The 27,971-nt window shown below is 50.4% G+C and overlaps 3 protein-coding genes across 18 annotated transcripts in view; 2 read left to right on the forward strand and 1 right to left on the reverse strand.

Moving 5' to 3' along the window:
• SHANK3 (SH3 and multiple ankyrin repeat domains 3) overlaps positions 1-2,807 on the reverse strand; it is a 56,237-nt gene extending 53,430 nt beyond the window's left edge. For all 13 annotated transcript variants that reach the window (XR_008378813.1, XR_008378812.1, XR_008378811.1 and 10 more), the window contains exons 1-3: positions 2,702-2,807; positions 808-1,452; positions 266-469 (exon numbers count right to left, since the gene is read on the reverse strand). Coding sequence is in view for 4 of the 13 variants with exons in the window: in XM_053584086.1 (XP_053440061.1) it covers positions 266-469; positions 808-1,101 (498 nt within the window). In the remaining 9 variants the exon portion in view is untranslated. The remainder of the gene's footprint in view (positions 1-265; positions 470-807; positions 1,453-2,701) is intronic.
• On the forward strand, positions 464-24,880 carry LOC128581378 (uncharacterized). Its single transcript, XM_053584107.1, has 3 exons — positions 464-697; positions 23,056-23,128; positions 24,267-24,880. Exon 3 carries the CDS (start codon positions 24,413-24,415, stop codon positions 24,878-24,880), a length of 468 nt encoding a protein of 155 aa, XP_053440082.1. The 5' UTR covers positions 464-697; positions 23,056-23,128; positions 24,267-24,412.
• Positions 24,737-27,953, forward strand: ARSA (arylsulfatase A). 4 transcript variants are annotated; one of them, XM_053584099.1, is made up of 9 exons: positions 24,737-24,865; positions 25,169-25,421; positions 25,596-25,836; positions 25,954-26,172; positions 26,245-26,414; positions 26,698-26,822; positions 26,915-27,042; positions 27,274-27,376; positions 27,483-27,953. In XM_053584099.1, exons 2-9 carry the CDS (start codon positions 25,204-25,206, stop codon positions 27,800-27,802), a joined length of 1,524 nt encoding a protein of 507 aa, XP_053440074.1. In that variant the 5' UTR covers positions 24,737-24,865; positions 25,169-25,203; the 3' UTR covers positions 27,803-27,953. The 4 variants fall into 4 exon arrangements, with proteins under 4 accessions (XP_053440074.1, XP_053440075.1, XP_053440072.1 ...); XM_053584097.1 differs by having other exon boundaries at positions 24,762-24,990; XM_053584100.1 differs by having other exon boundaries at positions 24,761-25,421; positions 26,263-26,414.
• The last annotated feature ends 18 nt before the right edge of the window (positions 27,954-27,971 follow it).

Raw genomic sequence — 27,971 nt, forward strand, 5'->3', positions numbered from 1 at the left:
CACACACCTCTCCCTCACTGTGCTCCTCACTGCACATTGCACTCCTCACACTGCACACTGCACCTGCTCCCTGTACACCCCACACTGCACACACTGCACACGCTGCTCCCGCTCACAGAGCACCCCACACGGCACATGCTGTACTCGTTCCCTGCACAGAACCCCCAACATACACTGCTCCCACCCTAACTCCTTCCGTGAGTGAAGGCTAGGCCCTTTCCTAATCATGACCCAGAGCTCGGGGATCCCACCCTGCCAGTCGCACCTCCAGGTAGGGCAGGGGTGTGTCCAGGTTGGGCGGGTACTCCTGCAAGAGCCGCTCCTCATCCAGGAACTTGCCGGCACGGCCCCTGGAGGGCGGCTGGAAAAGCCCATAGTTGAGCGCGTCCTGAAGACTGTGGTTGAGGGCGCAGAGCACGCGCTGCTTGGCGGCCCACACGGGCGCGGCCGGGTCCAGGCGCAAGCACTTCTGCAGCGAAGCGGGCTCGTGAGAGCAGACCCAGGGAGCGCGGACCCGCCCGCCTCGGCTCCGCTCAGGGCGCAGAGCCCTGGACCCCTGCAGGAGTCCGGGGCTCGGGAAAGGCCAGCCAGCACCCTGAGCCTCCACTCACTGAGACCGAAGCTCCGCCCCGAGGCTGGGCTTCCCCGGCCCCGCCCCGGCAATGGGGAGGGTCCCGGCGGAGGCGGCGGGGGAGGGGTAAGTAGCCGTGGGCCGGGGGTCTAGGGTGCTGGGCGCGCCGGGAGGGGGTGGGGGGGTCCCGGGCGGAGAGCTCAGGGCCACGGCGGGCCTGGGGCGGCGGGGCTCACCGTCTGCTGCAGGTCCGGGATGCCGACGCGCACGACCACAGCGCTGGCCCCGGGGCCGTCCATCCCCGCGCCGGAACCGGGGCCGGGGCCGGGGCTGCCCGCGGTTGAGAACGGAGCACACGGGGACTCCGCGCGGCACCCCGGCCCCCCCTTCCCCCCCGCCGAAGCCCCGTCGGCCGCGCTGCGCGGGAGGGGGCCGGGGGGGGCCGGGGCCGGGGCCGGCGCGGGGGACAGCGGCTCCGGGGGCTCCGCAGGGGCGGCGGCGGCGGCGGCGGCGGCGCGGCTCAGCTGCATCGGCCCCGGCTCAGCTCGGCGCCTGCCTTCCCCGGGGGCGGGGGCGGTGGGGGGAGGGGGCCTGAGCCTGGAGGGAAGTGGGGGTGGCGAGGGGGCTGCGCCGGAGGCGGGGGCCGGGAGGGCTCAGGGCTGGGGGGGGTGTACTTGCCGGGTCCCAGGGTAACGTGGGAGGTTTGTGCTGTGAGCAGGGGCCAAGCCACCGGTCGGGGGCCCTGGGGGTCTGTTTTTGGGGGGGGGGAGTGGCTGAGCTGTGAAAGCCGCGCCGCCCTTCCGCAGCGGTGAGCATCCGCGGACCACAGGGGAAGGTGAGGCGGCGGCGAAGGGGGTCCTGGAGCTGGGGTAGGGGCAGCACTGGGGCACCAAGGCAGGGCAAGAAGGGGAGAGAAAAACAATTAATTTCCGGAGATGGCGGCTTCTCCGCCACTCTGCCGACCCCCCCGCCCCACTAAAGGCCCATAGGAGTTGGCGAGGACCAACCCTACCCCTGTCCTGGGGGTTGGACCAGGGGAACCTCGGGCCCGAGGAGGGTCCAGGGGCCTTCTTGTGGTCTCAGCGACCGGACCTTCCGAATTAACCCTTTCGACCACGCCCAGCAGGGTTCAGCGCAGCTCCCCAACCACAACCGAGTTTGAGGAGTTTACTCCATCTCCCCAAGACCCCTGGGTGGCCTAGAGACGCTACGCCTGTCGCCCCCTCCCCGTCACCTCAGCGAGGACAGGATGGGTGTGCGACCTACTAGGAAGGGCTTAGGGGAGGGGGCTCTACTAGTCTCCACCTGCGACTGGGAAGTGAATTTTAGTTTTACGCGTTGTCTTGGCAACGCGGGAGGGGTGATGAGTGGGCGGAGGAGGGGAGCTCAGGAAAGAAACTAGCTCAGGCATAGCCGCCCCGCTGGGGTGCACCAGGCCCCCAACCTTGATAAGCCTCACAGAACTACCCAGCACTGCGAACCCCTGCACCCCCAGGCCCCCGGAACAAACAGCAGCCCCTAAACGTCGGAATATCCCGATCTCCCAAGAAGCAGCTCCCAACTCCCGGAACTCTCCCAACATGCTTTCATTGACCCACCCCGGCCCCTGACCCCCCAGAAGAACAGCCGCCCGCTGAGCCACACATAGGACAAGCCTTCCCAAGAGCTAAGGCGGCTTTGGAGAAGCCTCTGCCTGCGGTGGGAAACACTCTCTGAACCAGCCTCCCCCACCCTCTCCAAGAGCAGCCACAGATCACCTACAAAACTGGTTATTCCTGAGCTTCCCCAAAATAACGTTGAACTGCCCAGGCCCTCATACACATAAGAAATCTCCCTACCCCTCCCTGCAACAACCTGGATTATCCTAGAAACACCCTGACCTCACACAGAACTGTACTTGACATCTCCCCCTCCAAGAACAAGCCCTGCTCCCCACAGGTCCACCTTGACCAGCACCTGGCCACCACAAGGTGCCCCCTGACCCAATACAATTTCTGACCATCCCTCTGCCCCCAAGACAGCTTCTGGTCAACCCCAGGGTAGGGCCCCTCTTCCTTTGAACCAGCCTGGCATACTGTCCCCCCTGCCCGCCCCCAGGAAAAATCTCTGTCTTTTCAGAATTCCACTAACCCAGCCCAGCTGTGTCTCCAGCGCTGTCTGTGGTTCTGGTCCAGCTTCCTCCCTGCTTGGACAAGACCTTCCCTGTCCAGGAAGTGTGGCCCCAGGATGCACAGACCTCCCATCCCTGTCCAGGCTCCTCCCAAGCCAGTTGAGGGTCCCCCAGGGATTGGGGCAGGATGGGAAGGGTGGGGCCAGGGGAGCAGGGGTCAGGAAGGGGCTGTCCAGGCTGACTTATCTGCAGGAAGCACCTTGGGAAGCATGAGAGCTAGATTTCCTGTGGCCCAGCCCTGGAAAGAGGAAACTGGTGCTTCATGGCCACCTCTTGTCTCCACTGTCTTCCTGCCCAAGTCTCTCTCCCCTCCCCAGCACCCAGGCCCCCAGACCCATCCTGCCCCTCCCACCACAACCTCTACCTATCTTTGCTTTCAGCTCTCAGCCTTTAACAAAGTGGATGGTGCTCACCAGAGTCCACCAGAAATGGGACTGGGAGGGAGGAAGCTGTGCCTCTCTCCACAGCCAGAACTTGATAGTCCCAGGGCTCCATGCTCTCCCTTGAGCTCTCCCTGCAATCCCTCCCTGAGCCTGGATGGGCCCAGAGCCCCGGGCCATACTCCCTTTGGCCTGCCTACTAAGACTGGACCTCACTGGGGTCCCTTCAGCTTCCTCTAGTCAATCCACTTTGGTTCTATGGCTCTTTGCCTGCTGAGCCTTTCAGGAGAAAATCTCATGTCTTTGCCAATTGGCAACTAACAGATTGATAGTCTCCAGATTCAGCTGCGCTGGAGACCCCTACCCCGGGGCACACCAGAGCCCCTGCTCAGCACTGCCCTGAGCTGAGGGTCTGCACAGTGCCTGGCACATATGACATGCGCATAGCGAACAAAGTCCAAGCCTGAGTCACTCCCAAGCTCTACCACCACCCCGGCAAACAGCAAAAATAACAATACCCAGAAGCACTTCCCACCCACGTGACATCCTCTGAGTGGGTTCCTGGAGAAGGAAGTCAAGGGGCAAGGGGTGTCTTTGCTCCTTATTTTGTTGAGCATGGTCCCTAGGCTCCTCAAGGCCACCGTCCTCTGGCTCACCAGATCCCACCTCCCAAGATAGGGCCTCTCTTGGCCCAGCCTGGCCCTACTCCTTCTGTTTTCCTGTCTCTGCCCTTAAAAGGGAGGGTTCCAGGGTTCACAGGACAACAAAGCCCCTCTGCTCTCCCCTCTTTTCATCAGGGCCAAAACTCCAGAAAGAACCATTCTTCTCACCACCCCCACTTCCTCCTTGTCTTCCCCCACATACACTTAGACACAAATAGGCCTGGCAGGGCTGGGGGTGCTCCTGTGGGCAAAGTACTCAGAATAGAGCTTTGCGCAGGGCTGGGGGCAAACCCACCCCAGTGTAATCCAGCCCTGTGCCAGCAGCCACCCCAGGCCCCAAGGCCTCCAGGAAGCTACCCTCACTGCTTCAGCATTTACTGCCAGCGATGTCCAGTATCACTGATACTGATGAACCCTCCAATGTGAGTGGTTCACACCCGTAACCCACCTTCTGCCTTCTGGCAAGCCAACTTTACCCACTGCTGATTCCCCTCTTGGCTGGGCAGTTTGCCTCACTCAGCTGCACTCAGTTGTGTCACCCCTGCCATTCCACCATGTTGGTGTTGTCCATCGATCCCTCTAGCCCACTTATTCTGAATCTCAACTCTACCCTCCCGCTTACTACTCAGCCCACAGAAGCCTGGTTCCCAAGGGCTATTACCAGTTTCTGTCCCAGCTGGCCTGACTCCCCCTTGAACCTTTACCTCCCTTGGTCTCCATGACAACCCATATGGAGAGGTCCCTATCCCAATGCACACTATGCCCAGAGGACCCACCTTGTCCACTCTGGTCTACCGTCTTCCTTCTGAGGCCCTGTTATCTTCTAACATACTCTGATTCACTTATTTGTTGTTTAGTCTCTGTCTTTCCCTGCCAAAATGCAGGTTCCCTACAGAGAAAGCACTTTGCTTGTTTGGCTCACTAATGGGTCCAAGCCCTGGAGCAGTCCTGGTGCACAGTTGCGCCCCACACCCTTGCTGGACGGACCACCACAGCTTCAGCTTTCATCTGCTGTTGGCTCACAGCCAACTTTCTCTCCCGATCAGTGTGTGTCCCAAACTCCAGAACAGTTTGTGTGTCTTTCTTTTTGTTTTGTTTTGTTTTGTTTTGAGACAGTCTCACTCTGTTACCCAGGCTAGAGTGCTTTGTCATAGTAGCTCACAGCAACCTCAAAGTCCTGGGCTCAAATGATCCTCCTACCTCAACCTCCTAAATAGCTGGGACTACAGGTACCCACCATGATGCCCAGCTAATTTTTCTATTTTTAGTGAAGACAGGCTCTCACTCTTGCTCAGGCTGGTCTTGAACTCCTGAGCTCCAGCAATCCACTGGCCTTAGCCTCCCGGAATGCTAGGGTTATAGGTCCCTGGCCTACAGAGCAGTTTAATAAGATGGGAACCTGTGAGAGTGCTCAGCTAACTGTGAAACTGTCTGGATCTGATGTATTTTTGTGCGAGTAGAGGTTTTATTGCTTCTAGTTATTTAATATCTGTAGATGTATTTAGGTTTTATTTAATTTTGAAATTGATTTAAGTCTTTTTTTTTTTTCTTTTTGGAGACAGATTCTCATTTTATCGCCCTTGGTAGAGTGCTATGGCATCACAGTTCACAGCAACCTCAAACTCTTGGGCTCAAGCGATTCTCTTGCCTCACCCTCCCAAGTAGCTGGGCCCAAGTAGCTAGTCCAAGTAGACTACAGGTGCCCACCACAACGCCCAGCTATTTTTTTGTTGCAGTTGTCATTGTTTCAAACCCGCCGGCCTCGGTGTATGTGGCCAGCACCCTAACCACTGAGCTACAGGGGCCAAGCCATGTTTTTAAATAAAAAATCCAGGGATGGGACTGTGATTGGAATGACAACTTAGAGGAATTTCTGGAAGATGTGATGTGGTCTACCCTGCAACCAAAAAAAAAGCTCTGAGGAAGTGAGCAGTTTCACAATGGGTCCCTGCTAGGTGGGGGTAGGCTTAGCTGACTGCAGCTGCAGGGGACAGACTCACCCCCTAAGTATAAGGGAAAGACCCCTGGCCAGAGGAGGTGTGGAGTTGTCACTTCAAGCAGGTTTTAGCTTTTTTTTTTAAAGTGTTTCCCTGGCCCCTTTCTGCCAGAGGAGTTCTCTACTCATCCCTCCTGAAAGGGACCCTCTAGGGGTAAATCCCACTCAACTAGTTCTATTTCTGAGTAGTATTCCATTTTATGAAAATACCATATTTTCATACCACTGCTCATCAGTTCATCTGTTGATATGCATATTTGAGTTGTTTTTAGTTTGGGACAATTATGAATAAAGCTGCTATGAACATTTATATATAAGTTTTTGTGTGGACTTATGCTTTCATTTCTATTAGGAATAGAATGGTACTGCCTTACCATACATGCATGCTAACTTTTTAAGAAATTGGCAAGCAATTTTCCTGAGTGGTAACACCATTTTACATTCCAACTTTTTCCATTTCCTCCACATCTTTGTCAACATCTGGTATTTGTCAGTTTTTTTAACTTCAGCCCTTTTGATGACTGTGTAGTGCTGTTTCATTTGCATTTCCTCAAAACTAATGATATCGAGCTTCTTTTCATGTGCTTACTAGATACTCACATATCTTCTTTCATGAAGTGTCTGTGTTAGTCTGTTGCCCATGTTTCAAAAACTAGGTAGATTGCCAGGCACAGTGGCTCATGCCTATAATCCCAGCACTCTGGGAGGCCAAGGCGAGTGGATTGCTGGAATTTAGGAGTTTGAGACCAGCCTGAGTGATATCGAGACCCCTGTCTCTGTAAATAGCCTGGCATTGTGGTGGATGCCCATAGTTCCAGCTACTTGGGAGGCTGAGACAAGAGAATCATTTGAGCCCAAGAATTTGAGGTCGCTGTGAGCTATAACACCAAGGCACTCTACCCAGGGTGACAGAATAAGACTCTGTCTCAAAAAATAAAAATATTAAATTAAAAAATTAAAACTAGGTAGATTGACTTATTAAAATTTAGGAGCTCTTTATATAGTCTAGATGCAAGTTTTTTGCAAAGGTTCTCTAATTTTTTGGTTTGCTTTTTTACTTTTATAATAGTCTCAAAGAGGCTTGGTGCCTGTACCTCAGTGAGCGCCAGCCACATACACCAGAGCTGACAGGTTCCACCCAGCCCCGGCCTGCCAAACGACAATGACAACTACAACCAAAAAATAGCTGGGCATTGTGACGGGTGCCTGTAGTCCAAGCTACTTAGGAGGCTGAGGCAAAAGAATCGCTTTTAAACCTAAGAGTTTGAAGTTGCTGTGAGCTGTGAGGCCACAGCACTAGTAAGACTGTCTCAAAAAAAAGATGATAGTCCCAAAGCACAAAAGTTTGTCATTATTAATAGAATTCAACTATTTTTGATGTTGTTGGTAGAGACGGGGTCTTACTCTGGCTGACTGCTGCTCATATGGGTTATGAACCTCTGAGCTCAGGCAATCCACCCGCCTCGGCCTCCCACAGCGCTGGGACTACAGGCGTGAGCCACCATGCCCGGCCAACACCTGGCTATTTTTTAGGTTGTAGCCGTCATTGTTGTTTGGCGGCCCTGGGCTGGATTCGAACCCGCCAGCTCAAGTGTATGTGGCTGGCACCTTAGCTGCTTGAGCCACAGGCGCCGAGCCACCCTGAAGTTTTAATAACTGCAAATCCTCTCATTTCTGAGCCCTTTCCCTCCTCCATTTCTCCTTATTTTTCTTTTTTTTTTTTTTTTTTTTTTTTCATCCGGCTGGGGCTAGGTTTGAACCTGCCACCTCCGGCATATGGGACCGGCGCCCTACTCCTTGAGCCACAGGACATCCACCCTCTCCTTATTTTTCTAACAGAGCTTTAACCTAGGTCCCCGTTTTCAGGGTGTCATTTGATATCTGATGTCTAAATCTTTCCTAGATTTTTTTTTATTTCAAGTTAATGTGGGGATACAAACAACCAAGTCACAATATTTGAATTTGTTAGCTAGAATCCCTCTTATAGTTATGTTCTAGACCCAAAAGGTGTGCCATATGCACCTGCATTGTGCCCGTTCAATGGGAGCACCCCAAACCCCCCCTCACTTGTGCCCCTTCCCCCCAATTTGAATTGAAATGAGTTTTTCTCCTATGTGGGCATGAATTAGATTGTCTACTGGCTTCATATTAGTATTGAGTACATTGGATATTTGATTTTCCATTCTTTTGATATTTTACTAAGAAGAATGTGTTTCAGCTTCATCCAGGTTAATACAAAAGATATGAAGTCACCATCTTTTTACGGCTGAATAGTAGTCCATCGTATGCATATATCACAGTTAATCCATTCCTGAGTTAATGTGCATTTAGGTTGTTACCATCATGGCAATTATTAATTGAGCTGCGATAAACAATCTAGTGCATATGTGCTTATTATAAAATGATTTTTTTTTCTTGTGAGTAGATGCCTCATAGTAGGATTATAGGATCAAATGGGAGACCTAATTTGAGTTCTTTGAGGACTCTCCATACTTCTTTCCAAAGAGGTTGTATTAGTTTGCAGTCCCACCAACAGTGTAAAAGTGTTCCTCTCTCTTCACATCCACACCAGCATCTACAGCTTTGGGACTTTGTGATGTGGGCCATTCTCACTGGGGTTAGGTGATATCTCAGCATGGTTTTGATTTGCATTTCTCTGATGATTAGGGATGATGAGCACTTTTTCAATGTTTGTTGGCCCTTCGTCTGTCTTCCTCAGAGAAGGTTCTGTGCATGTGTCCTGTCCAGTATAAGAAGGGAGTTTTGGCTCTTTTTTTCTTGTTTGTTTCTGATTAATTTGAACACTATAAATCCTGGTTATCAAGCCTTTGTCAGATTTGTAATATGCAAATAATCTTTTCCCATTCTGAAGGTTGTCTGTTTGCTTTGTTGTGTCCTTTTTTTTTTTTTTCAGACAGAGTCTCACTTTGTCACCCTCAGTAGAGTACTGTGGTGTCACAGCTCACAGCAATCTCCAGCTCCTGGGCTTAGGCGATTCTCTTGCCTCAGCCTCCCGAGTAGCTAGGACTACAGGCACCTGCCACAATGCGCGGCTATTTTTTGGTTGCAGTTGTCATTGTTTGGCAGGCCCGGGCCGGATTCGAACCTGCCAGCTCTGGGGTATGTGGCTGGTGCCTTAGCCACTTGAGTTACAGGCGCCACCCAGATTCTTGTGTCCTTATTTAATAGCAGAAACTTTTCAGTTTAATTAAATCTCATTTGTTAATTTTAGTTGTTGCAGTTGTCACAGAACTCTTTTTATTTTTTTAAGAGACAGGTTCTCACTTTGTAGGGCAAGCTGGAGTACAGTGGCATGATCACAGCTCACTGCAATGTCAAACTCCTGGACTCAAGCGGTCCTATTCCCTTGGTCCCACAAAGTACTAAGATTACAGGCATGAGCCACAGCACCTGCCCATTTTACTGTTTTTAAATGCATAATTCTGTGTCATTAAGTATTTTCACATTGTTTACAACCATCTGTAAAGCACTGTACATGCCCATAACTTTTTCATCATCCCATACTATACAATAATTCCCTCGTTGCCTTTCCCTTCAGCCCTTTGTAACCACAGTTCTATTCTCTGTGTCTAGCTGTATTTGAAAGGCTTTCTTGTCACTGAATGCCTTTGTTTATTATTTTCCTCTGATCTATATCTATATATTTTCTTAAGTACCACACTGTTTAATTTCTGTATGTGTATAGTAAGTCTTGAAATCAGATAGTATAAGTCTTATACCTTAACTTTGTTCTTTTTAAATTTTGTTGGCTATTCTGCATCATTTTCATTTCTATAAAAATTCGAGAGTCAGCTCGTCAATTTCTACACCCAAAAAGAGACTGCCAGGAATTTCACTGCTATTGCATTGACTCTAAATATTTTGAGACAATGGACATCTTAACAATATTGAATTTCTCAATATGTGAGCATGTTATTTTCCCTCATTTATTTTGGTTTGTTTTAATTGACCCAAGCAAGGCTTAATAGTTTTCAAGATAGACTTCTTACACACTTTTGCTAAATTTATTTATAATAATTATATTGTTATATATATTAAAAATAATTTTGTAATATACATATTAATATTGTAATATACAATATACATATTACAAAAATATATACAAATAGTATATATACTACAAATAATTAATTTCGTTTATTTTTAATTTTAATTTTCTAATTGTTGATAGTATAGGAAAATGCAACTGATTTTTGTGTATAAATTTTTTAGCCTGTGACCTTGTTAAAGTTGTTTAGTTCTAGAAGCTTTTTTTTTTTTTTTGAGACAGAGTCTCAAGCTGTCACCCTGGGTAGAGTGCTGTGGCATCACAGCTCACAGCAACTTCAAATTCTTGGGCTTAAGCAATTCTCTTGCCTCAGCCTCCCAAGTTGCTGGGACTACAGGCACCCACCACAACGCCCAGCTATTTTTTTTTTGTTGTAGTTGTCATTGTTGTTGTTGGCAGGCCCAGTCTGGGTTCAAACCTGCCAGCCCCAGCGTACGTGGCCTGCACCCTAACCACTTAGCTATGGGCACCGAGCCCATATTGTATATTTGAAAATTGCTGAGAAAGTAGATTTTGAGTGTTCTCACTATAAAAAAAAAAAAAAAAAAAGTATGTGAAGTAATGCATATGTTGATTAGCTCAATTTAGCCATTACACAATGTATATATATTTTAAATCACGTTGTACATGATAAATATATACAATTTTCATTTGTCAGTTTAAGAAAACTCAAAAAGGGCGGCGCCTGTGGCTCAGTCAGTAAGGCGCCGGCCCCATATACCGAGGGTAGCGGGTTCAAACCCGGCCCTTGCTGAACTGCAACCAAAAAATAGCCAGGCGTTGTGGTGGGCACTTGTAGTCCCAGCTGCTCGGGAGGCTGAGGCAAGAGAATCGCTTAAGCCCAGGAGTTGGAGGTTGCTGTGAGCTGTGTAAGGCCACAGCACTCTACCGGGGCCATAAAGTGAGACTCTGTCTCTACAAAAAAAAAAAAAAAAAAAAAGAAAACTCAAAAAGAAAAGTATCTCCCGTACTGGGCATTGTGGCAGACGCCTGTAGTCCCAGCTACTTGGGAGACTGAGACAAGAGAATCACCTAAGCCCAAGAGCTGGAAGTTGCTGTGAGCTGCAACGTCACAGTACTCTACCGAGGGCGACAAAGTGAAACTGTCTCTTAAAAAAAAAAAAAAAAGAAAGAAAGAAAGAAAAGTATCTCCTGAAGGAATTAGATTGAGAGCAACAGTAACAATTAAGAAAGAGTTAAGAATAACCATTAACTCAGAACTAGAGTCCTCATTCATTTAAAAATGAGATTGATGAAAAAAATCTTTTTAGAAGAAAAGAAAAGTAGTTGTAATCCCAGTCACTTTGGAAGCTGAGGTGGGAAGATCGTTTGAGCCTAGGAATTTGAGTCTGCGGTGAGCTGTGTTTATGTCACTGCACTTCTAGACTGGGCAATGGAGCAAGAACCCCCTTCATATAGTTAATTTAGGGGCCCAAGCTAAAGGGCATAGAATCCCCTGCCCAGTCCTATGGCTCCCTCTTCACTCTCCCTCTGGCTGCTTGTGGACCCCCAGGGTGCCCTTAAATTGACATAGAAAATGTCAGGGATTCCAGGGCCGGGAAGGTGGCTCATGCCTATAATCTCAGTACTCTGGGAGGCACAGGTTGGTGGATTGATTGAGCTCAAAAATTCAAGACCAGCCTGAGCAAGAGGGAGACCCCCATCTCTAAAAATAGCCACCCGTTGTGGCAGATACCTGTAATTCCAGCTACTCAGGAGCCTCAAGGCAAGGGGATTGCTTAAGCAAGAGTCTGAGGTTGCTGTGAGCTGTGACACTACAGCACTCTACCAAGGGCAACAAAATGAGACCCTATCTCAAAAAAAACATACAAACAGAATGCTAAGGATTCCTTTAGCCTAGGCCCCTAAATTACTATATGGAGCAGAGAGCTCCCTCCCATCTCACCCGTGTAGCAAACTGGACTTTCTGTGACCAAGAATTAGACATCTGTTGTACATGGCATCCATAAAGTTCATGTGCAATTTGCTATGTTAAACTATTTTAAATGACGGGCGGTGCCTGTGGCTCAGTGGGTAAGGCACCAGCCCCATATATTGAGGATGGTGGGTTCAGGCCCAGCCCAACCAAACTGCAACAAAAAAATAGCCAGGCGTTGTGGCAGGCACCTGTAGTCCCAGCTACTTGGGAGGCTGAGGCAAGATAGAGAGTTGCCCAAGCCCAGGAGTTGGAGGTTGCTGTGAGCTGTGTGATGCCACAGCACACTACTGAGGGCGATAAAGTGAGACTCTGTCTCTACAAAAAAAAAATAAATAAATAATAATAATAATAAGTTTAAATTGCACACAAACTTTATATCCACCCTGTATAATTGCACTGTGATTTGGGATTCACATGGCAGAGTAGCTGGTCTTTCCTCCAGGAGCCTCTGCCAGGCTTCCCACCTTGAGATCCTTTGTCTGAGTCAGCAGATGGTGTGTACACTAGCCGGCTGCTCAAAATATCTATTCAAATGAAATGATATGCTTGACAACTGGGGAAATTAACATAGGATAGATTCACACATACCTACTGTGTCCATTGTGAGATGGACTGTAACCCAAATGCCTGTGTCCCTCGTCATCCAAAGCCCCATCTAACTAATGAACTAGGGAGACATCAGAGTGCCTGGGAAGTGGAATCATCAGGTGTCAAATGATTCGTTGCATGCCTGGGGTGTCACTTCCTCTAGAGCATGGCCATCCTGGCCAGAAGCTGCACCTCCCTTTAGTATAGCCTTGGGTGCTTCCGCCAGACCCAACAGAGGGCTCCCGGTCTGGAATGACTCACATCCAGGAATTGCAAGAGGAATTTCAACACCTCTGCACTATGACCAAGTCCAGGCCATATTCCTGAGACCCAGGATTTTTCCTCCACCACCTCCACCTCTTCACCCTGTGCTGCCCTCTGCTTTTGTCCCAGAGGGTGACAACATAGAAAATAAACCAGGGTTCTCTGGGGCCACACCACTCAGCTGGCCCATCCTGATGAGTTCACCTGCCTGGCCAGCCACATGGCCCCCGCCTCCCCCTCCCCCCCCTCCCCCCTCCCCCCTCCCCCCCCCACCAGATCTCTTTACTCTGGTTCTTACCTGCTTTGCCCTTTCATCCCCACCTGATATCTGCCATCCCCTCCAGAGCCTCTTGGGGTGTTGTCAGTCCCTCCCTACTCCACAATATACTCTTGATGTCTTGGTGAGAGGTGTCCTTCAGGCCCTCTCACACAACAGCTAAGGGATAGCTGAGCTGGTGGAGCACTATGCATTCCTGGATGCCTTTTTCTCCATTAAACCAAGGAGTTTCCAGTATTTCACCTTCATTCCTATAGGCTTCATGGGACCTGAAGCACAAACAGTCCCCTCCCAGGCAGCACCCTCAGCACCACCACCCCCAGCCCTGATCCAAAAGTTGTCATTTCTGCCTTGATTTAGGACTATCTTCCTCTAATATCCATTCCTCTCAACTATGCTGAATGGGATTTGCAAAATGGTACAATTGTATGGGTGTCTAATCCTGGTTTACTTTTTTTTTTTTTTTGAGACAGAGTCTCACTTTGTCACCCTTGATAGAGTTCTGTGGTGTCATAGCTCACAGCAACCTCAAACTCTCGGGTTCAAGTGATCCTCTTGCCTCAGCCTCCTGAGTAGCTGGGACTACTACACCGGCACAACACCTGGCTATTTTTAGAGACGAGGTCTCATTCTTCCTCAGGCTGGTCTTGAATTCCTGAGATCAAACAATCCACCCACCTCAGCCTCCCAGAGTGTTAGGATTATAGGCAGGAGTCACTGTGCCTGGCCTTCCTGGGTTTACTTCAAATTGCCTCTGCCCTGCTCCTGGACCATGACCACAGCCCTTGCATTCCTCCAGCCCATGCTCCTGTGTGGCAGCAACTGCCTCTCTGGCCACAGTGCCAGACCTGCACTGGGCTGTGCTTTAGGGAGTCCTGCTGCCATAAAGGCCAAGTCTAGGGCTGCTCCTATGGCCACTTCAGGACTAGATGTGCTTGAGGAGAACCTCCTTCTGAGCCCCATCTGTTTCCTTGAAAGCACTGGAGAAGGCTCAGCGCCTGTGGCTCAAGCGGCTAAGGCGCCAGCCACATACACCTGAGCTGGCGGGTTCGTATCCAGCCCGGCCTGCCAAACAACAATGATGGCTGCAACCAAAAAAAAAAAAAAACAAACAAACAAAAAAAACAGCCAGGTGTTGTGATGGGCGCCTACAGTCCCAGCTACTTGGGAGGCAGAGGCAGAAGAATCGCTTGAGCCCCCGAGTTTGAGGTTGCTGTGAGCTATGATGCCATGGCACTCTACCCAGGGTGACAGCTTGAGGCTCTGTCTCAAAAAAAAAAAAGAAAAGAAAGCACTGGGGAAAAACCTGGTCAGGGTAGAGCTTCCTCCCGGAAAGAAATTAGCATTTCCAATAAAGTGTTTACTCAATTCTCTATAATTTTGATAACTATAAGGTTGCTAATACTTAGGTTGGGGGCGGGTATTTATTTAGACAGAATCTTACTCTGTCATCCTGAGTAGAGTGTTGTGGCATCACAGCTCACAGCAACCTCAGACTCTTGGGCTCAGGTGATCCCCTCACTTCAAGGCTCCTGAGTAGCTGGGACTACAGGCGCCTACCACAACATCTAACTATTTTTAGAGACAGAGTCTCACTCTTGCTTAGGCTCATCTTGAATCTGTGAGTTCAGGCAATCCACCCACTTCAGCCTCCCAGAGTGCTGGGATTACAGGTGTGAGCCACAGCACCTGGCCTTCCATGTGAGCTCTTAAGGAAACCTAACCCCTGCTTGCAACTCACCTGAAGAGTTGAAGCCTTATCTCAGCACCCCTGTGCAGCTTCCTTCCCTCTCCACCTTGCTCTCACCAGATAATCCTGCCAGGCCTCAATTTCACCTCAAATGCCCCCTCCTTTGGAAGGCCCACCTGGCTGGAGGTTCTCATGTCCCCACCCAGCACTGCCCAGCACTGGCACCCACATGCTGACAGTGACAATAATAACAACACAAGCTTGTCACATGCTTGCACCAGCCAGGCATCTTGCCTATGTCAGTTCACTTATGCCTTCCACCAATACAATGAGGTGGGTACCAATGTCATTTTCTATTTACAGTGGATTAAAATAAAATCTGAAGCCCCCCCCCAGCTGATTGAATGGGCCCCTCTTGGTCAAGAGGACCCCAGAAATACCCTAAAGCTGAGTTGCCTTGTCAGGCCTCCCTTACCTTTTAGAGATGTACTTTGTAACTTACCACCAGACCTAAGGCCATGTAAGACAAAGCTTAAACTACACCTGCACTGCCAGCTGTAGTTTTTGAGTCTGAGTCTATTTCAGGTAGCTTATCGCTGATTAACAGACTTCCTTAACTTAAAACACTCCAAGCCTAATTTAGACAAAGTTTCATTTCTTTAACCAATTACAAATCAAAGAATCTTTGGACTTACCCATAACCTCTAACTCCCCACACTGGCCAAACCAATGTATGCATTCCATGTATTGATTTATGACTTTACCTCAACGGTTCTCAACCCGTGGGTCAAGACCCCTTTGGGGGTCAAATGCCCTTTCACAGGGGTCACCTAAAACAATGAGAATACATCCTGCATATCAAAATTAGTTATGGGGGAGGAAGCAGAAAGAGGGATGGAGGGAGGGGGGTGGGGCCTTAGTGTGTGTCACACTTTATGGGGGCAAGACATGATTGCAAGAGGGACTTTACCTAACAATTGCAATCAGTGTAACCTGGCTTATTGTACCCTCAATGAATCCCCAACAATAAAAAAAATATAATAATGAAAAAAAAAAATTACAGTTATGAAGTAGCAATGAAAATAATTTTATGGTTGGGGTCACTACAATATGAGGAACTGTATTAAAGGGTCACGACATTAAGAAGGTTCGGAACCACTACTTTACATGTAATTCCTGTCTCCCTGAAAGGTATAAAACCAAACTGTAGACCACTTGCTTCTTGGGTGTGGCTCTCCAGGATCATCACACATATTGGACTCAGACTAGACTTCTTTAAATTATTTTACAAAGTTTGGGTTCTTTTCTGTTAACAGAAATTAAGGCCTGTTGCAGGTCCATGGTAACCTGCCCACCTCAGCCCATCTGGGAGCCAAGGAGCAGCAGTCACACTTGGGCACAAGAGTAGGAGAGAGGGCTGGAGGTGGTGGGAGGTGGGGGGGCAAGGAAGGCCCCCTGCTGAGAAAGTGACATTCCAGTGGACCTGAAGGAGCGGAGGGAGCCAGCCAATAGGGGGTCAAGATTCCCTGTAGGGAACAGCAAGCTCAGAGGCCTGAGGCTGGAGGATGCCTGCAGAGGGCTGAAGGAAGGTGTGTATAAGAAAAAGTGATTCCATGACACTTGTTAAAACACAGCAAGGCAGACTTTATTCAGGACCATCGTGATAGATGGAGAGACCACTGGAAAAGGATTTTGCAGTGGGAGAGAGATTGGACTCAACTTTGAATATAGCACAGGCAAGTGGGAATTTATAGCCAAGGAGCAGGGTGGGGTCAGGGGATGGAAAATCACTAAGAGGAAACATCAGGGGTCAGGGAGACCTAATGGGATCTTACTGAGGATAGATCAGAGTGACCAAACCTCACCTGGGGTGCTGGAGGACAAGGAACCTGACCAGGCATGAAGAGTGGTGGGATATGGGTGGTGTGGGGCTCTTGCTAAGTATTTTACAAAAAAGTGCACAGATACCCTAGGAGGAGGCTCTGAGTATCTACAGACATCTACTACAGTCTGGTCAGGCAGAGTCTCTTAAGTGCCACACAGTAGCCATGTCACACCAGGCCACAGTACCCCTGGGCAGAGCCTTTCTTGTCTCTGCAGAGCCTCTCTCGACTTCTAAGAGCTGCACCCTGTTCTCTGGGCTCCTCCTGCCTCCCTCTCCATCCCAGGGTTTCATGAGAAGCTCCCAGTCAGTACCTGCCACTTTGGTGATGGCAAGCATCCCCCTAGCTGGGACCGCAGAGCCCCATGGGATAGGGACTAACCACACCTCCTCAGGGTGGCTGAGGGGGAAGAAATGAAGCCTGGATGGGCAAGAGGGGTGGCCCACAGGTGCCCTAGGTCTCCAGGTCAGCGAGTCCTACGAACTGCTGCAGAATTCCTCCACATGAGTCACGTGTGCCCGTGGAAGCAGCTCAACCATCCCACCCTGCCCATGCAGAGGCTTCTTCCATTCCTAGTCCAAGGCAGAGAGAAACAAGGTTGGTACCCCTCATGGCAAGGCTGACTGTGGGCATTAATCCCAAAATTAGCAAAGCCCCAGGCATCCAGAGCCACTTCCCAAACCCCAGCAGGCTGCCTCCAACTGGGGCTCTGTCAATGCAGAAAAAGAACTCACATCTCCAAAAGGCAGGATAGCCTGCAGAGTTCAGCTTTGAACAAACAGAGCTGGCAGTGCACCACTCCTCCCCCAGGCCCGCAGGTCAGGGCTGGGCCCAGACCTCTGTCACGTGGGCACACACCTGAGCAGGCTCCCAGAGCCCAGGGAAAAGTGCCAGCGTCTGCATGACATTACAACCCCAGGCAGGCTCTTTCTGAGAATAATGGCAGGTTCTAGGGTAGTTTCCAGCTTGTAGTTCAAAGAGAAGCAAATGCTTTTTGGTTGTTCCCTTTAAAACTCCAATTCACAGCGCCAACCAGCTGTGATAGCTCCAATTACAGATTCAAAGATTTCTGGGCCACAGGAAAGTTTTCTGTCCTGGCTCCAGATGGAAACACTGGCACCCCCACCCCCAAGCACAGGCACAGAAACCATGCTGGCATGTGACATTGGGAAGACAGTCCCTCTGCTCCCTATGAGGTCAGCAGTCCCTTGGGCTCAGCCCGTCCCCACCCCACCTCTGGGAGTCCCTGCCATTCAGACTTGTGCTTTCATATTTCATCAGGAAAATGCCAGCTCCCCACAGCCAGAGCTGGGCCTCAGTGGAATTTGAGTCCTGACTGCATACCCTGGTCCCAGAGGCCCTTCCAGAGCCCTGTCCACCTTTCCCCTGGCACCAGGGGCAGTGACCAGGGGACACCAAATGTTGGAGGGTCTAATGTGGCCCCACATGAACATCCTCCTCCTCCTAAGACAAAGGACCTAGTTAGCCCCACCCCCTAAGCGCACCAAAACCCTCCCTGCAAGTTGTAGAATTTGCCCACCGCTTATAGCCCCGATATAAAAGGGGTCCCTAACTGCTCCCTAGGCACAGACACCATTTTTGCCCTGCCAAGGTTAGTTGCTGCTTTTTTCAATAAACCCGGCCTGAATATCTTCAGTCTGGTCACCACTTTCATCCTCCCCATTAGGAAGCCCAGGTCCTGCTTTTCCTGGGAATAGGTATCCCAGAGGGGTGCCCTGAGCTTGTGGTGCTCCGAGGGGGGGAGCCACTCTGCAAGAGATACCCTGGGGGAGACCCAGCCCAGAGGAATTGTCCGGGACAGGGGCTGCTAGGGAATGCTGGGGGAGTTGGGGGGGGGGGCAGGGACTCCACTGACCTCAGGGTATTTGGCCACATCAAGTAAAATGCCCACCTACCCACCCTCTGGGGTCCTCTCTCTTACACTAAATACATTTGTCTTTTTTTTTTTTTTTTTTTTTTTTTTTGTAGAGCCAGGTCATTGTACCGCCCTCGGGTAGAGTGCCGTGGCGTCACACGGCTCACAGCAACCTCTTAACTCTTGGGCTTATGCGATTCTCTTGCCTCAGCCTCCCGAGCAGCTGGGACTACAGGCGCCCGCCACAATGCCCGGCTATTTTTTGGTTGCAGTTTGGCCGGGGCTGGGTTTGAACCCGCCACCCTCGGCATATGGGGCTGGCGCCCTACTCACTGAGCCACAGGCACCGCCCACATTTGTCATTTCTACTTGACAGTTAAACAAACAGGAAACTGTAGAGGCCAAGGGAAAACCTCTTCACCCCATAGAAGATTGGCTGAAAATCAACTGACAAGAGGCAGATTAATAAAGAAAAGGGCATATGAATTTATTTATTTCTATTCATTTATTTTGAAACAGAGTCTCACTTTATTGCCCTGGGTAGAGAGCCGTAGCGTCACAGTTCACAGCAACCTCAAACTCTTGGGCTTAAGAGATTCTCTTGCCTCAGCCTCCCAAGTAGCTGGGACTACAGCCACAACACTGTGCTATTTTTTTGTTGTTGTTGTTGTTGTCATTGTTATTTAGCAGGCCCGGGCCAGGTTCAAACCTGCCAGCCTCCGTGTATGTGGCAGCACCCTAAGCACTGAGCTACAGGGCGCCAAACCACCAGCTCTATTTAGAGACTCTCTTGCTCTTGCTCAGGCTGGTCTCCAACTCCTGGGCTCAAGCAATCCACCCGCCTCAACCTCCCAGAATGCTGGGATTACAGTTGTGGGCCACTGTGCCCAACCCAAAGCATTTTTTTTTTTTTTGTAGAGACAGAGTTTCACTTTATGGCCCTCGGTAGAGTGCCGTGGCCTCACACAGCTCATAGCAACCTCCAACTCCTGGGCTTAAGCGATTCTCTTGCCTCAGCCTCCCAAGCAGCTGGGACTACAGGCGCCCGCCACAACGCCCGGCTATTTTTGGTTGCGGTTTGGCCAGGGCCTGGTTTGAACCCGCCACCCTCGGTATATGGGGCCGGTGCCTTACCGACTGAGCCACAGGCGCCGCCTCCAAAGCATTTTTTTTAGAATAGGAGATCTCTTAAAAAAAATTTAGAGGGCTTTCTAATTTAAAGGATCCATCTTCTGGCCATTGACTGCTAGAATCTCCAAAGGTGACCTAATCCAAATAAGCCTCTTCATGGAAAGCCCAGAAGGTAATTTTCCAGGTTTAAAGAGGGTAGAATTTTCCAGGTAAAAGAGGCAGGGCCAATGATATCCCCAAAATTTACTCCAAGGAATAGGCTAAGATAGCAAAAGACTTGTTAAGGATGGAATTTGAGTGTTCAGTATCTCCAGAAACCCACAAATTTGTAGGGGCTTGCCAGTCAAAGGCCCTAAGAGAGTGATATGGGCTAATCTTACTGGAATTAGATGATATCTCAAAGTCGTTTTTGAGACAATAAGGGGTGGGCAAATTCTACACTTATCTGTGATACTGAGGAGGTCCTGCTGGGCTTTGCCAGGCAACAAGGGTTGAGATGACAAAAGCCCCTTGTTGATGAGACTTCTTAAGACAAATTCCCTTAAGAGTTCGACATGGGCAGTGCCCATAGCTCAGTGGGTAGGGGTTTGGCCACATACACCAAGGCTGGTGGGTTCGAACCTGGCCTGGGTCAGCTAAACAACAATGACAATTGCAAGGAGAAAACAGCTGGCGAGGGTGACATAGTGAGAATCTGTCTCAATTAAAAAAAAAAAAAAAAAGCTTAACATGTTCAGAACAAAAAATGTGCTGCTTAAAATCTTACATGTCTTGGCTTGGCGCCCATAGCTCAGGTGAGTGGGTGCCAGCCACATACACACAGGCTGGCGGGTTCGAGCCTGGCCCGGGCCTGCTAAAAAACAATGACAACTGCAACCAAAAAAAGCCAGGCATATAATTTTAATGCAATCCCTATTAAAGCTCCACTGTCATACTTTAAAGATCTCAAAAAAATAATACTTTGTTTTATATGGAATCAGAAAAAAACTCAAATAGCCAAGACATTACTCAGAAATAAAAACAAAGCAGGAGGAAGCATGCTATCAGACCTCAGACTATACCATAAATCGATAGTGATCAAAACAGTATAGTACTGGCACAAAAACAGAGAGCTAGATATATGGAACAGAATAGAGAACCATGAGATGAACCCAGCTACATACCATTATTTGATCTTTGACAAGCCAATTAAAAACATTCAGTGGGGAAAAAATTCCCTATTTAACAAATGGTGCTGGGCGAACTGGCTGGCAACCTGTAGAATACTGAAACTGGACCCACACCTTTCACCATTAAATAAGATAGACTCTCACTAGATTAAAGATTTAAACTTAAGACATGAAACTGGGTGGCGCCTATGGCTCTGAGGAGTAGGATGCTGGCCCCATGTATCGGAGGTGGTGGGTTCAAACCCGGGCCCAGGCAAAAAATGCCAAAAAAAAAAGACATGAAACTATAAAAATACTAGAAGAAAGTGCAGGGAAAACTCTTGAAGAAATCGGCCTGGGTGAATATTTTATGAGGAGGACTCCCCACACCCCCAGGGCAATTGAAGCAGCATCAAAAATACACTATTGGGACCTGATCAAACTAAAAAGCTGGCTCTGCTCGGCTTGAGGCTCTGTCTCAAAATAAAAATAAAAATAACTAAAAAGTTTCTGCACAGCAAAGAACACAGTAAGTAAAGCAAGCAGACAGCCCTCAGAATGGAAGAAGATATTTGCAGGTTATGTCTCCGACAAAGGTTTAATAACCAGAATCCACAGAGAACTCAAACATATTAGCAAGAAAAGAACAAGTGATCCAATCTCAGGGTGGGCAAGAGACTTGAAGAGAAACTTCTCTGAAGAAGACAGGCACACAGCCTACAGATATATGAAAAAAATGCTCATCATCTTTAATCATCAGAGAAATGCAAATCAAAACTACTTTGAGATATCATCTAACTCCAGTAAGATTAGCCCGTATCACAAAATCCCCAAACCAGAGATGTTGGCATGGATGTGGAGAAAAGGGAACACTTCTACAGTGCTGGTGGGAATGCAAACTGAAACGTTCCTTTTGGAAAGATGTTTGGAGAATACTTAGAGAACTAAAAATAGACCTGTCATTCGATCCTACAATTCCTCTATCCAAAAGACCAAAATCACACTATAACAAAGATATTTGTACCAGAATGTTTATTGCAGCCCAATTCATAATTGCTAAGTCATGGAAGAAGCCCAAGTGCCCATCAACCCATGAATGGATCAATAAATTGTGGTATATGTACACCATGGAATATTATGCAGCCTTAAAGAAAGATGGAGACTTTACCTCTTTCATGTTTACATGGATGGAGCTGGAACATATTCTTTTTAGCGAAGTATCTCAAGAATGGAAGAAAAAGTATCCAATGTACTCAGCCCTACTATGAAAATATGGGGAAAGGGGAAAGGGAGGGGAAGGGAGGAGGGAGGATGGGTAGAGCGAAGGTAATTGGTGGGACCACATCAATGATGCATCTTACAAGGGTACATGTGAAACTTACTAAATGTAGAACATAAATGTCTTAACACAATAACTAAGAAAATGCCATGAAGGCTATGTTAACCAGTTTGATGAAAATATTTCAAATTGTATATAAAAGCAACACATTGTACCCCATGACTGCATTAATGTATACAGCTATGATTTAATTAAAAAAAAAAAAAAAGCCAGGCATTGTGGCAGGCCCCTGTAGTCCCAGCTACTTGGGAGGCTGAAACAAGAGAATTGCTTAAGCCTGAGAGTTTGAGGTTACTGTGAGCTGTGACACCACTGTCTCAAAAAAACAACAACAACAACAAAAAAAAAGAGACGGTGCCTGTGGCTCAGTGGGTAGCGTGCCAGCCCCATATACCAAGGGTGGCAGGTTCAAACCCAGACCCAGCCAGTTAAAACAGCAGTGGCAACTGCAACAAAAAGTAGCCAGGTGTTGTGGCAGGTGACTGTAGTCCCAGCTACTCTGGAGGCTGAGGAAAGAGAATCACTTAAGCCAAAAAGAGTTGGAGGTTGCTGTGAGCTGCGAGGCCAGAGCACTCTACCGAGGGTGACAGAGTGAGACTCTGTCTCAAAAACAAAAAACAAAAAAAACCTTACATGTCTTGGGTCTCAACCATTTTCCAACTGGCCACCAGATAAGACCCCAAAATCACTACCCCTAGATGGCAGAGACCAAAGAGAGAGTGCTACTTGGTTACAAGTCAAGCTCTCAAGGATATAAAGTAAAACAAGAGGGAACTTCATCCAGTTTTATTTTGGGGACCCACAGCAAAGTCTGTCTAAATAGATGCTGATCTATTCAGAATTGCAATAGTGGCTAGTCTTTGAGGTTGGCTTGAACACTGGGCTTGTGAGGGTTTTAGGCCTGTGTCCTACCCTGTGGTATTTTCTTTGTGACAAAACAGCACAAAAATACAATTACAAATGAAAAGACTATTTTTGAGGGACAGGATCAGACAATATGATATTCACACCAAAAAGTGCACTGGAATCACTATACCCAAGATTAGTAACATAAATCTCTCTCTCCCATTAGTCAAGATTTTGGAGAGGAAAAAGAGAGTGATTTTTACTGTCAGTGCCACTGGATTCCATGGATATCCTGGCTGGTAAGACTTTCTTACCCTTTCTCCAGCTTGTCAGGTTTCCTTGTCCCTGGGTTCCCTTGATGGCAGCTGCTACAAGAGCAAAGTGGTGTTAGTTTTCCTACCAACTATTCCAAAACTGTAAGGCCAAGTGAAAACTCCTTTAACCTCCAAAGGTTCACTGAAAATCAACTGACAAAAGGCAGATTAATACAAGAAAAGGTGTACAAATGTATTAACATGCATGGGGCAAACGGCAGAGACATTACCTCAAACCTGCCATGGGGTTCAGAACCTTATATGCCATCTTGGGGTTACAGAAAAAATGAGGGCTTATATCATGGCAAAACAGATTATGGAAGGGGAGGAAGGCTTGGCTAGAAAAAGTAATCTTGTTATATAGATTAAACCTCACAGGTAGCATCCCTCAGAGAGAATAAATAATCAGTGTTTCTGGGTGATGCCTGTGGCTCAAGGAGTAGGGCGCCAGTCCCATATGCCGGAGGTGGCGGGTTCAAACCCAGCCCTGGCCAAAAACCACAAAAAAAAAAAAAAAAAAAAGGAAAAAGGAAATAATCAGTGTTTCTTTCAGACCTTTAAAAGAGTCAGACTCTCAGTTAATCTTTTCTGAAGCAGACAAGGAAAGGCCCTCAGAGAAAGCCTGGATGCTTGGGTGCAGAAAATTTTCTCTACAGAGCAAATCTCCCCAACAAAAGACAGTTTTTAAGCTATTTTTGTATTTCCATCTCTTTTGAATAGTCATCTTGAACCATATAGAGGAAATATATTTTGGGGCGATATAAGATTAAGTCCAAAAAGATTAAGTGCAAGGCTGTCCAGTGATGAGGCTAGGACCCAACCATGTTGTCTTCAGATGGGTTTTATCCCACTAGTGTAACCCTGAGACAGATGGGATCCCACACACATCCCACAGCGCACCAGGCCTCGACAGCACAGACGCACGCACACGTGTGCGCCGAACGTCAAACACCAGGCAGACGCACACACAGACGTGCGCACACACCAGACACCACACCTCAGCAACCACACAAACACATAGAGGTGTGGAGGAGAAAGGGCTTGAAAGGATTTGCTAGCCGTGAAGGAAAAGCCAGCAGTCTGCTGAGCTCCCAGGCTTTCCTTTGGATTTGTTCATTCACAGGACACCCGTAACACCTTCAGCGCTCACGTCTTTTAAAGAAGATCCCTCCCTAAGTCTCCTGCACCGCAGGTTTGAGGGCGCAAAAGCTGCTCCTCCCGTCGGCGAGCTCCGGCCCGAAAGGACCCTGGACAACCACTGAACACTGGATGCGAAAGCAGGAAGAGGAGCAGCAGGAGAGCGCCGCAGACCCGACCCCCAAAAGCGTACCCTGTGCGTCCCTAGGCACTACAGCACCTGCCGCTCCGCGCGGCCCCGCCCCGCTCGACCCCGTTCCCGCCCCGCCCCTGTCTCCGCCCCTGGCCTGCCCCGGCCCTGTCTCCCGCCCCGCCCTGCGCCACCCTGAACCAACGGCCTCGGTTGCAGAGAAGGGCGAGATCGTCCGCGTGCAACAGCGCCTGCACCACCCACTCCCAGCCCCGCCCCGGCTCCGCCCAGCTCCGGCGTCCCGCCTCGGCTCCGCCCGGCCCGCCGCAGCGTCGAGTCGCGCGGGTCACGGGGACACGGGTCCGGTCGGGGCCGACGCGGAAGCGCCTGCTGTCCGCGACCGGCGCCTCACCGGCTCTGTCCAGCCCTGGTCCCAAGTGCCGAGGACGCCGCTGGTCAGTGTCATGTGACTTGTGCCCCTCGGCCCGGAGCCTGAGCTGGGACCCAGGCTACGGCCTCCCAGGTTGTGTTAGGTCTTCGGAAGTTTCAGGAAGCGAGTCGTCAGAGTCGGGGAATATAGGTCTGGGGTGCTGGGGGGTGGTATTGCCCGAGTCCGGGGTTCCGGAGTTGGGGCTGCCCGGGTCCGGGGTTGGGGGTGGTGAGACCGGGTTCGGGGTCGGGGGATGGAGGAGGTTAGTGCCCGGGTCCGGAGTCTCAGGGAAAGAGCCTGCTGGAGCCGATTTGCCTTCCCTCTCAAGGATCTCTTAGGTCAGGCCCATCTGTGTCGTGTGCCATGAGGGCACTGGGGGCCTTCCTTTTGGCTTTGGCGGCGGGCTTGGCCACTGCCAGCCCACCTAATGTCGTGTTGATCTTTGCTGACGACCTGGGCTATGGAGACCTGGGTTGTTATGGGCACCCCAGTTCCACCACCCCCAACCTGGACCAGCTGGCTGCAGGGGGACTGCGGTTCACAGATTTTTATGTGCCCGTGTCTCTGTGCACACCCTCTCGGTAAGCAGAGGACCCTCACCCGACTCCACCTGGCCCATCCTTCCCTCCCACTAGATTCACTTTGGATTGCAGTAGGGGAGGAGGAAGGTCATTCTCTGTGGGGACATCCACATTTCTAACCCCACCCTGAATTTGTCTCAGTCTGTCTGATGGGCATGGGGACTTGTCCTGCAGGGCTGCCCTCTTGACCGGTCGGCTCCCAGTTCGGATGGGCATGTACCCTGGAGTCCTGAAGCCTAGCTCTCAGGGGGGCCTGCCCCTAGAAGAGGTGACCCTGGCAGAGGTCCTGGCTGCCAAAGGTTACCTCACAGGAATGGCTGGCAAGTGGCACCTTGGGGTGGGGCCAGAAGGGATCTTCTTGCCTCCTCATCACGGCTTCCATCGATTCCTAGGCATCCCCTACTCCCATGATCAGGTAGGAACTGCAGAGCCCTCTGCCACCCTGCCCACCCTCCTCCCACAAAACCCCTGACTCTCGACCTTCCCCCAGCCCTGCCCCTAGCCCAGATCCTCACTGAAGCTGCCCCCTCAGGGCCCCTGCCAGAACCTGACCTGCTTCCCACCGGCCACCCCCTGTGATGGCGGCTGTGACCAGGGCCTGGTCCCCATCCCCCTGTTGGCCAACTTGACTGTGGAGGTGCAGCCTCCCTGGCTGCCGGGCTTGGAGGCCCGCTACGTAGCTTTTGCCCGTGACCTCATGACCGATGCCCAGCGCCAGGGCCGTCCATTCTTCCTGTACTACGCCTCCCACGTAAGTGGTCCCAGCACCACCCTCTGGCTGCTTGTGTCCCTTGCCGACACTAACTCCAGTCTTTCCCTCCAGCACACCCACTACCCCCAGTTCAGTGGGCAGAGCTTTGCAGAGCACTCAGGCCGTGGGTCATTTGGGGATTCCCTGATGGAGCTGGATGCAGCTGTAGGGGCCCTGATGACGGCCATGGAGGACCTGGGCCTGCTTGAAGAGACCGTGGTCATCTTCACTGCAGACAATGGGTATGCCAACAGGGGTGCAGAGTGCTCCCTGTTGCCACAGACTGGAGCTCTGGGTTTGAGCCCAGACGTAGTGGGATAAAGAAAGGTTCTTAGGAGATTCTGACCATGTCACAGTGACCTATAAGTATAGTCAGGAGGCTGGGGGCCCCACATGCTCAGAGGTGCCGGTCTTGGTAGGCCATGGGTAGGGACAGGCACATGCTGGTCATCTCTGGGCAAGCTTTGGAGCTAGTGGTCACCATCACTGTGTCAGAGGACCTGATGGCCTCCTTCTGTCTCCCAGACCTGAAATGATGCGTATGTCCCGAGGTGGTTGCTCTGGCCTTTTGCGATGTGGAAAGGGAACAACCTTTGAGGGGGGTATCCGGGAGCCTGCCTTGGCATTCTGGCTAGGCCACATCACTCCAGGTCAGTCCTCAGGCCCTCTTCGTACAGACTCCTGGCCCCATGTCCCCAATATTAACGGTGAACTGAATGACCAAACAACCCTGTTCCCCCAGGTGTGACCCATGAGCTAGCCAGCTCCCTGGACCTACTGCCTACCCTGGCAGCCCTGACTGGGGCCCCACTGCCCAACGTCACCTTGGATGGCTTTGACCTCAGCCCCCTGCTGTTGGGCACAGGCAAGGTAGGGCCAGTGATCCCTGATCCTGGCTCCTTAGCCCCTGGTGCTGGCCCTGCCCTGGGGTATGAGTGTGCCTCTGCCTCTCCTTTGTTGAGTGGCTTCCAAATGGCACAACCCCTGGGGTTCCTGGGTAGGCAAGAAGTAGCTGCCTCCAGGGCCTAACACAAGGGCTGCTGCTTCAGTGTGTGCAGTGCTGCGGCCCCTCCCACCCTGTGACCCCCAGCTTCTCCCCAGAGCCCTCGGCAGTCTCTCTTCTTCTACCCGGCCTACCCAGATGAGGTCCGTGGAGTCTTTGCTGTGCGGAGTGGGAAGTACAAGGCTCACTTCTTCACCCAGGGTAACTCCCCCCACCTGGAGCCCTCTCCTCAGCCCTGCTGCCCCCCAAAGTAGCCCTGGCCCCTCCTCTTGCTCTTGCCCTGTGCCCAGAGTTGACCCCTCCCCAGGCTCTGCCCACAGCGACACCACCGCAGACCCTGCCTGCCATGCCACCAGCCCCCTGACTGCTCACGAGCCCCCATTGATCTATGACCTGTCCAAGGACCCTGGTGAGAACTACAACCTTCTGGGGGGTGTGACCACTGTCACTCCAGAGGTGCTACATGCAGTGAAGCAGCTACAGCTGCTCAAGGCCCAGTTCGATGCAGCTATGACCTTCGGCCCCAGCCAGATAGCCCGGGGTGAGGACCCGACCCTGCAGATCTGTTGCCGGCCTGGCTGCACCCCCTACCCCACCTGTTGCCACTGCCCAGACCCCTGGGCCTAAGGGCACCGGCCCAGTCCACAGGGGCAACCCTGTGGCTAGCCCAGGGCCCCTTACCTGCCCGGCACATAATGGCTCCTTGCTGTGAGCGTGGGGAGTACAGATGTATGGAGGCATGTACCTGATAATGTAATAACACCAGCTGAGACTTGCAGGTGTGATAATTCATCTA

This window comes from Nycticebus coucang, chromosome 3 (assembly GCF_027406575.1).
Source record: "Nycticebus coucang isolate mNycCou1 chromosome 3, mNycCou1.pri, whole genome shotgun sequence".
Classification (NCBI taxonomy): domain Eukaryota; kingdom Metazoa; phylum Chordata; class Mammalia; order Primates; family Lorisidae; genus Nycticebus; species Nycticebus coucang.